The sequence below is a fragment of the Salmo trutta genome, chromosome 9 (genome assembly GCF_901001165.1).
Source record: "Salmo trutta chromosome 9, fSalTru1.1, whole genome shotgun sequence".
NCBI lineage: Eukaryota > Metazoa > Chordata > Actinopteri > Salmoniformes > Salmonidae > Salmo > Salmo trutta.
This window is the reverse complement of record NC_042965.1, coordinates 25993960-26004216: the sequence shown is the minus strand read 5'-3', so window position 1 is coordinate 26004216 and position 10257 is coordinate 25993960. Positions and strand designations below refer to the sequence as shown.

General features: G+C 43.0%; 1 protein-coding gene across 1 annotated transcript; it reads left to right on the top strand.

The window, feature by feature from the left end:
• The first annotated feature begins 426 nt into the window (after window positions 1-426).
• On the top strand, window positions 427-4891 carry adra2b (adrenoceptor alpha 2B). The gene has a single exon (XM_029763283.1). It carries the CDS (start codon window positions 1764-1766, stop codon window positions 3369-3371), a length of 1608 nt encoding a protein of 535 aa, XP_029619143.1. The 5' UTR covers window positions 427-1763; the 3' UTR covers window positions 3372-4891.
• Window positions 4892-10257: the final 5366 nt, after the last annotated feature.

Here is a 10257-nt window from a genome sequence, read left to right as displayed (position 1 = left end):
GAGGAGAAGGGTGATGATTATAATGATGATGGTGATCATAATGTTATTATTATTTTGTACCTTTATTTTAACAGTGATGATGATGATTGATGGTGATGATGGTGGTGATTATAGAGTTAGAAACTCACACTGTAGGTCTTTGTAGACAGATAAATGAGTGTGTTCCAGCTGGAGACCTATGCATTCTGTAGAGTTAATTGACCAAAGCATCGTGGACGGGTTCTACTACAGTGTTTTACATTAAAGATATAACGGCGTACCGATGGACAGTGTTAGCGGGTAAAGAGAGAGAGAGAGAGAGAGAGAGAGAGAGAGAGAGAGAGAGAGAGAGAGAGAGAGAGAGAGAGAGAGAGAGAGAGAGAGAGAGAGAGAGAGAGAGAGAGAGAGACGGCATGGTCTCATGACGCCCGTATTGACATCACTCGGGTTGGAGAAGCGCGAGGAGGAGAGGAGAGGCGCTCCCGTTATTAGACCAGGGCTCGCGGTCACGCTCACTCCTGGAGATGCTGCGAGACAAACTGATAAACTCGAGGAGAGAGGCAAAGAGGCGCTGCACTCAGGAGTACCACTGCACGAATAGACCGAACTAGGGGCCACGAGCCAGCCAAAGCATGACTGCGCATCTTCTGCGCTTGGATATACTAAACACTCGCACACATTCCTACCAAACCGAGATGTGAGCTCTAGTAACGAGGAAACACAAGGAAACTGAAACAGCAACGCAACGAATCTGGGTGATGGACTCAATGCGCAACTTGGAATTATGTTGGACACGGTTTTGTTTTCATGAATTCCAGAACGTTTTTTGGCTACATTGAGGACGTGCTCAAGTTACAACATAAATACTAACTTCACAGTTCCATTCAGAAACAACTTATTATTTAAGAAGTACACTTTACTCGAATAATGTGAGGACATATTTTGCTAACACACCAGTTAGTCTGCCGAAGCTCATCCATTGTATGAGATAAATCTGTTCAAACCAATATTTTTGTTATAATTACATATTTGTTAGAATAATTTGTTCTTAAATTAGTCTACATACACAGCTTGTATATGCTCAAATAGCCTTGCTGTTTGCGTCTCTTCAGAGACAGCGGGGTTTTGGGGGAGAAACGGCGCGCACACTGACATCTGAAGTTGGTTATCCTACTGAGGAAAAGATGGCTGTAACTTGTTCCCAATCTCGCCTGTGTCGCCTTGTATTATAGTCAGAAATTAGATTGAAAGGCTATTTCTGTAACCGCCCTCTTTAAAATATAGAAAATAATCAAGCAGCTGTGAGATTACAATCCATTCTGTTTTGTGTGCTGGACTACTTTTAATTGTTTGAGCGGTTTAATTTCATACTGTAGGTATTCCACATAGCCCAGATCGACGGAAAATGTATTTGCGCTCTACTGTATTCATCGCACTCAATAGAAAACCATTGACCACTGGCGCACTCCATGGGCATAGTTTAGCGTTTGACTGATTAAAATGGACTTGGATGATGAAATTGGCAGGAGAAGGTGAATGAACTGCGATAACACGAAATTATGACTTTTTATAAGCTGTAGAAAGATCAGTTATAGGAGGCTAATCTTTTTTCCCTAAACTTTTCAGTGAATGCTTTGACAGCAACATAAACAAGCTCAGCTATAGGACTGCTTTTTTAGGATATAAATTTTACCTCAGCCATCCTCAAGGACTATAAAACAAACATATTAATTACTATAACATTTTATTAACCACTTTAATCAACCCCATCCATCGTGTTAGTCATGGCATCCCCTTTGGATAGTGCATGTTCAGTGGGGCTGGGCAACACTAATAGCTCGACCAGCGGTTTATCTCTTCCCTGCAATCAGAGCGTCTCTTCCCTGCAACTGGCCCCTTACTCCGCCGAAGCCACGGCGCTCTTTGCTACGGCTATCACCCTCATGATAGTCTTTACCATCGTGGGAAACATCTTTGTCATCATCGCAGTCCTGACCAGCCGTGCACTCAGAGGACCACAGAACCTGTTTTTAGTGTCGCTAGCAGCTGCGGACATTTTAGTGGCAACCCTCATCATCCCGTTTTCCTTGGCCAATGAACTGCTGGGTTACTGGTACTTCAAGTCTCTGTGGTGTGAGATCTACTTGGCGCTGGACGTTCTGTTCTGTACTTCCTCTATAGCTCACCTGTGCGCCATCTCATTAGACCGTTACCTGTCCATCAGCCGGGTTACCTACTCCCGCCAGCGCACACCCATGCGTATCAAAGCCTCCATCGTGGTGGTGTGGCTCATCTCGGCCATCATCTCCTTTCCTCCTCTCCTGTCGCTGAATAAGAGCGAGCCAGGTGGCGAGGGTAGTGAGAGGGGGCCTCAGTGCCAGCTGAATGACGAGCGCTGGTACATTCTCTACTCCACTGTCGGCTCCTTCTTCGCCCCTTGTCTCATCATGATCCTGGTCTACATGAGGATCTACCAGATCGCCAAGCAGCGCACACAGAACCCGCCAGGCGAGCCCAGGAAGGATGGGGTGGGCTGTGCCACCCCAAGTCAAACCCCTCGGGGGATCCAAGCCAACGGGAAGGAGGAGGGAGGGAAAACCCCAGCTATTCCCCACAAAACTTCCAGCATCAGACCACCCACCCTGGCTATTACTCCATCACTATCCCCCGACCAGGCCAATGAGACCCCCTCTTCTCCCACCCCCAATAACCTCCTTCATCCTCCGGATCCATCTCTAGCTCCAACCCCAACCACCACCTCCCCTCCTACCTCACCCCTGGGTCCCTCACCCTCCTCAGTTTCTCCCTCTCCCTCCTCCACCCTTCCCCCACTTTCCGAGGCCAAACCCAAAGATGGGGAGAAGAAGGGGAAGAAGGGGAAGAAGGGGAAAAAGTATAACAATAATGGGGATAGCTCAAACAGCTCTGACAGTGACATGGAGCACGAGGGAGGGGGGAGGAGGGGAGTCAACACCCCTAGCATGGCGGGTTCACCCGGCATCCACTCCCCTGCCACCATCCAGAAGTACAGGGACATGATCGCCACATCTAAGGGGGCTCGGCTGGTGGCGGGGAGGAGGTCTAAGCCAGACACCACTCCAGGAGCGGCACGTCGTAAAGCCATGGTGAACCGAGAGAAGCGTTTCACATTCGTCCTGGCTGTGGTGATTGGAGTGTTTGTCGTCTGTTGGTTCCCTTTCTTCTTCTCCTACTCGCTGCAGGCCATCTGTCCTGAGACCTGCGCCCTCCCTGATCCCCTCTTTAAGTTCTTCTTCTGGATCGGCTACTGCAACTCCTGTCTGAACCCCGTCATATACACCATCTTCAACCAGGACTTCAGGAAAGCCTTCAAGAAGATCCTTTGTAAGAACACCAAGGGCACCTTCTTCTAGACTGGTTGCTCTGTAAGGACACCAATGGCAACATTCTTTTAGTAAAGGGGCCTTAAACAGATTACCTGTAAGGTCAGTCCCTTCTTTTCACTCCCCTCTAAACCCGTTGAGGTTTACAAAACAGCACAAATATTCTGTCCTTTTTTGAAAATGTTCACTGATTTTAGATTGTAATTGATGACATTACGAAGGGCTGCCAATTCTACCGTGAACTGCTGCAGACTTTCCAAATAGAATGCGGACTCAGAATAGCTGTAGAAAAGCTCACCTCGCAACAGGGTTAAAAAGACCTTGTGTAAGAAAGAAACTCTCTAAGGGCTTGTTGTTTTAGTCCCTTGGTGCGTATCTGCAGAAGTCCAGCTGTTACCTGGAGAACTGTGACGGCCCATTGCAAGGACATAGTGTGGGGAGAGTATGTGCAATATATGTTCAGTGACTTCTACTCTGGGGGGCTTTAGCATGATACTGTGTACTAATCTGATCATGATATTTTATTAAAAGGTAGGAGGGATGTTTTGAGGTGTGAGCATCACATATTATGCACAGAAAGTGGATGGAGAGGAGGAAGAGAGGAGGGAAAGAAAACGCCATTTTGTATTTGTAGTCACTCGTGACATTAAGGACATGTTGTTGTTGGTAAAATGACAGTGTAGCGCTACTCTCATCAGAGTCTGATTGACTGACTCATATTAAGGTTGTCTGGGAAATCTGTTTAATTTAAAATTGAGAAACTTTGGGTACAGAAGAACACCACTAGGGTTGCAAAATTATTTAAACTTTCAATAAATGCCATTGTTTTCCTGAAATCCCTGTTGGAAGATTCACAGAATCAGGAGGGAATTAGCAGGAAATCCAGAGTCCTCCAGCCTGGATTTCTGGGAAAACCAGGAAATGTATTGAAAGTTCCTGGAATTTTGCAACCCTATACGCCACTCGTCACTGAGAACTCCTGATCTACACACACCATTCTTTAAAACAATACAGTATCCTTTTATTAGCCGTCTGAAAAACAAAACAGAACAACATGAGGAGATGATGTTTTGGAGAGATAGAGGACTGAGAATTAACTCAAATACCTGTCAGCCTGTTTAAGTACCTCTATCAGAGGGCAGAACCATGAGGAACACACAAGACCCAAGTCGTCTGTCTACTTATGTCTGCATAGTTACTTTTTTCCTGCCTCAGGAATAGCATGCGTTCCTGTAGAGATGTTATCAACATGAGAGATACAACAACAAGGCTTTTACTGTTCAACTCCCTCTCAAACGCTGATCCCCACCACTGCTGTAGTGTGGGGCTTAGGCTATATTTTGAAAGACTCCTTTGTAAAACAAACATACCTTGCCTCTGGCTGTGTGAGGACAGCGGGTGCATCTCAATGGTCCATTATTGGTTCCTCTACTCGTGTGTTTTTCTTCATCTGCACTGAAAAACAAAGGATATAGGTGAATGCAAAATGAAGGATCAGGAATTTGTTTCCACCTGCCTGGCTCTGGGTCGGTGCAGGTGGACTAAAAGAAGATGAAGAGAAGAAACCACTTAACACACTCTAAATCCCAAATGGCACCCTATTCCCTTTATAGTGCACAACTTTTGACCAGGGCCTATATGGCTCTAGTCAAAAGCAGTGCACTATGTAGGGAATAGGGTGTCATTTGGGATTCAGAGTGCCTCGCAGAGAGCCTTAAAGGTACAGTTTTACCTCTCCCCCAGTATCGCTACACCACAGGGTGACCGCTGTTTCCACATTTTTTACATTTACATTTTAGTCATTTAGCAGACGCTCTTATCCAGAACGACTTACAGTAGTGAGATCCATGTTCATACTTTTTTTCATACTGGTCTACCTTGTTCCATCAACATCAACATGGATTGGGTCTGTACATTGAATCTATATAGCACAATTCCAAGTGCTTAAAGCATATTACATTGTAAAGAGAATAAATACTTTCCCAAATTGGGACAAGGAAAGCAAATTCGGACATTAAGAGATTTTTGCAATGCAGTATATAGTCTTTTTTTCTATTAAAGACAATGGACAGTGACTGGTTAGCTTTGTTTGAGTGGATTCACCTGATTTCAGCCTGAAAGGACATTGCTATTACCGAACACACTTCTCCCCATGGAACAGAACAGAGCAGAGGATGTTTATGAGAGGAGGAACTCAGCCACCTACCGCTGGCCTGACACAAACATTTCAAACAGTTTTGAAAAAAACTCTAGTTGATATTGATTATAACACTGAAAGGTCCTGTATATCCTCAACTGTTTCTGGAAGGACATTCATCCCATAAGATAATGTAATACTTTATTAATGAATGATTGATAGATGGATTAATTGATTGATTTGGGAATGTGCCTGCACTGGCTGACCGGACTTCTATCTGGCACTTTCCTTTATTTCTGAGAGGTACTGTGACTCTTTATGGTTGCTCTTTATGTATAGTATTGCTCAGAGACTGACATGTCATGATGCTCTTTGTGTTTTCTCCCTCACATAGGCTATGTCTGTAATTGTGACTGCTGTGTTATGACACTATGGGACGAGGGCTGTCGGCAACAACCCTTTTACGCTCCTGTGGGAAATTCTGCTTACCCTTGTGTGTGTGTGCGAGAGACTGTGTGTGTGTGAGAGAGACAGAGAGAGAGAGCGAGAGAGAGAGAGAGAGAGAGAGATACTGTGTGTGTGTGTGTGTGTGTGTTTGATAAGAGCCTGCATGAGTACTGTGTGTTTGCTAATGATCCACTTCTAGTGGTACTAGCTGGCTGTTATTGTATACTGTGGATGTCCTCACACTGGTAAGCACAGAAAACAGATGTGGTGATAGAGAATCTGTCCAGAGAGCTCTCCCTGAGGGACACTAGTCACTAGATGGCCTGCTAGAATGGACAAAAGGGAGGTATACCAGAACTATTTAGCAAGCACATTATATATTTGGTCTTCATTTATGGTTATGGTAACTGTTAAGGATCTGAGTAAGATCAAAGGTGAGGTAAGGGTTAGCTGCTGACATGGCATTTTGTGGTGAAAATTGCATTTTGTCCTTTCAAACATGGCCGTTTAGTGACCCCCGTGGGACAGAAGAGCCCTGGGAAACCAGCTGACACAGACAGAGGGACTCATGCTCTAACGAAGGGCTGCGATTGGATAAGCTATATGTATTATTTATTTATTTTGAGCCATTTTTTGTTTTCTGTTCATTTCATATTTAAAGTTTTTTTCTTCCTGGTGGGCTCTCCAAGCAAGGCAAAGCTAATGTGAACAAAACAGAGTAAACACTGAATATGTTGAATGAGATTCATTTATTTAATGTGATCAGATGAACATGATTCAGGAGCAGACCTATGTATGCAGGAGTTGGGGTTATTTCTATCGGAACTCAGTCAATGCAGAAGATAAATGTCATGAATTGAGAAAATCCTTTACAATATTGGTCATATGGATTTGAATGTCCTTGAATTTTCCAGCAGCTTATTTTTTTTGTATTATTTTTTACTTGATTCTTAAACAGTTAAAATGGTGGTTTGTAAGATACTTTACTGTGCTGATGGATGGCGCTATACATTTCTGTGGTTGTATAAATAACCATGGAGCTCAGCAAACAACCGCCCCTGTGTTGGCACAAATCGTTCTGCGACAATAACATTCTCTTGCATTCTAGAATGTGATTGTCATAGAACTTTTGGTGGCAACAGGGCGGCCATGGAATCTCAATGTATAGTGGATCATCATTCTCCCTGCTCCTCTGTGACCTGCCTGGACTCTTCTTCTTCTTCCCCTGCTGTGTTTGACCCTGGACTCCCTCCCTCTACCCTCCATTTAGAAATAAAGCAGTTTAAATCAGCATGGCATGATGTCATTTCAATCATATCATGTAACACTGTACAGCTATGACGTTAAAGGCAACATGAGTAAATAGGCTTAGCCCATCACCACACGGGGGTTAGATTATTACACACTGACTCTTGGGGCTGGCCCTAAATATAGCAGACTTAACTGGATCAATCTTACTGTACTTTTAAAGTTTTGGAGATGCCAAAAGCCCACAGTATACTGTTAACATTGGATTTATAATATGGGATCATTTGTTTCTTATTATGGGACAATTCTAACCTTGTGTACCCCAACACATGTGAGCGGGAATGAAGACGTCATTTTAAAGTGGTTCATTTTAACTGAGTATAAGGCATACTGAAAGCAGCATAAGCACTGCCAGTTACTATATCGTCCACATGGAATAAATGCACAGCACACTGTTTAACAATCTGCTTTGAGTGTCACACACACAAACACAAACACACACACACACACACACACACACACACACACACACACACACACACACACACACACACACACACACACACACACACACACACACACACACACACACACAATCAATGTCAATTTCTCCCTCTCTAAATGACACTTATCTCAGCACATTGTAAAGTCATTTTCTGGAGCATTCACTTGGAGGGGAATGTGCTGGGGTCACTTAAAAATGTCCTTGTTTTTGAAAGAAAAGCACATTTTTTGTCCAATAAAATAACATCAAATTGATCAGAAATACAGTGTAGACATTGTTAATGTTGAAAATGACTATTGTAGCTGGAAAATGGCTGATTTCTAATGGAATATTTACATTGGCGTACAGAGACCCATTATCAGCAACCATCACTCCTGTGATCCAATGGCACATTGTGTTAGCTAATCCAAGTTTATAATTTTAAAAGGCTAATTGATCATTAGAAAATTCATTAAAGAAGCAATAAAACTGGCCTTCTTTAGACTAGTTGAGTATCTGGAGCATCAGCATTTGTGGGTTCAATTACAGGCTCAAAATGGCCAGAAACAAAGAACTTTCTTCTGGAACTCGTCAGTCTATTCTTGTTCTGAGAAATTAAGGCTATTTCATGCGAGAAATTGCCAAGAAACTGAAGATCTTGTACAACGTTGTGTACTACTCCCTTCACAGAACAGCGCAAACTGGCGGAGTGGGAAGCCCTGTTGCACAACTGAGCAAGAGGACAAGTACATTAGAGTGTCTAGTTTGAGAAACAGATGCCTCACAAGTCCTCAAGTGGCAGCTTCATTAAATAATACCTGCAAAACACCAGTCTCAACGTCAACAGTGAAGAGGCGACTCCAGGATGCTGACCTTCTAGGCAGAGTTAGAAAGAGAAAGCCATGTCTCAGACTGGCCAATAGAAAGAAAAGATTAAGATGGGCAAAATAGCACAGACACTGTACAGCGGAATATTGGAAAAAAGTGTTATGGACAGAAAAATCTAAGTTTGAGGTATTCGGATCACAAAGAAGATCATTTGTGAGATGCAGAAAAAATTAAAAGATGCTGGAGGAGTGCTTGACGCCATCTGTCAAGCATGGTGAAGGCAATGTGATGGTCTGGGGGTTCTTTATGTGATGGTAAAGTGGGAGATTTGTACAGGGTGAAAGTGATCTTGAAGAAGAAAGGCTATCACTCCATTTTGCAACGCCATGGCATACCCTGTGGACGGCGCTTAATTGGAGCCAATTTCCTCCTACAACAGGACAATGATCCAAGTCACAGCTCAAACTATGCAATAACTATTGAGGGAAGAAGCAGTCAGCTGGTATTCTGTCTATAATGGAGTGGTCAGCACTATATTTCCTATTCATTTTGCAATGAATTACATGTATGTTTTCATGGAAAACAAGGGTATTTCTAAGTGACCCCAAACTTTTGAACGGTAGTATATATCTAACAACTTCATTTCCATCTTCATTTCCTCTGTGCTGTTATTACTGGCAGATCGCTAAAGACTGACTTCGAAATTGGATGTCTGTCCAGGTCCTGAGGACATTGAGAAAGGCCTTCAAAACCATCCACTAGGGGCAACAGTGAGCGCTATTACCATCAAGTAGGCTAGGGTTTTGCTAGCGCATTGTGAATTGGGGTGGTGGATGGACATAATCTCATGACTTGGAAGACACTCATTTATTTATTTACATTTTTTACCCTATTCCAAACCTTAACCCTTAACTTCGAAATGTGACTTTTGGAGAAACTAAACGATGATGAGCAGGAGGAGTCAACCTAGTCCAAGGGTGTCAAAAATGCTTTGATATTTGATGTTTCCGGAGCAACTTAGAAATTTGACATATTGAAAAACGTGGATTAACGTCAGAATCTGAAGTCAAATTGATAAAATTGTGAGATCTAGTTGGTTATAAAGCAGGACAGAGAGGAGCAGGAGGGCAGATGACTTGCTTTAGCCAAGAGGCTCTCAGAACGAGGTGCATTTCACAGTGTTATACTGTATATTCATAGGAAGCACAACCTCTCCAGTGTCCCATCTCTGCTGGAATACAAAGCAGCACTTATCAGATGAAGAGGACACTGGAATATGGATGTACAGTGGGGTCCTAAATTATTGACAGCCCTTGATAAAGATGAGTAAAAATTACTCCATAAAATAAACAATTCAAATCCTGAGTTATATTGTATGCTCAAAATAATTGGAAAACTATATTATTTTATACTAATATAATTGCTCAAAGAAAGAGATTTTGTTTAACAAGAACATATTTTTTTCTCAAATAGGTAAAGGTCAAAATTGATATGTTTTCAAAACCTTTCAATAATTCACTTTGGGAGAATAACGGCACTGGGCCATTTTCAATCAATCAATCAATCAATGAAATGTATTTATAAAGCCCTTCTTACATCAGCTGATGTCACAAAGTGCTGTACAGAAACCCAGCCTAAAACCCCAAACAGCAAGCAATGCAGGTGTAGAAGCACAGTGGCTAGGAAAAACTCCCTAGAAAGGCCAGAACCTAGGAAGAAACCTAGAGAGGAACCAGGCTATTAGAGTTGGCCAGTCCTCTTCTGGCTGTGCC

What these genes read in the sequence shown, in the direction of transcription:
- adra2b (XM_029763283.1), top strand. Translation starts at nt 1,764, where the DNA reads ATGGCATCCCCTTTGGATAGTGCATGTTCAGTGGGGCTGGGCAACACT.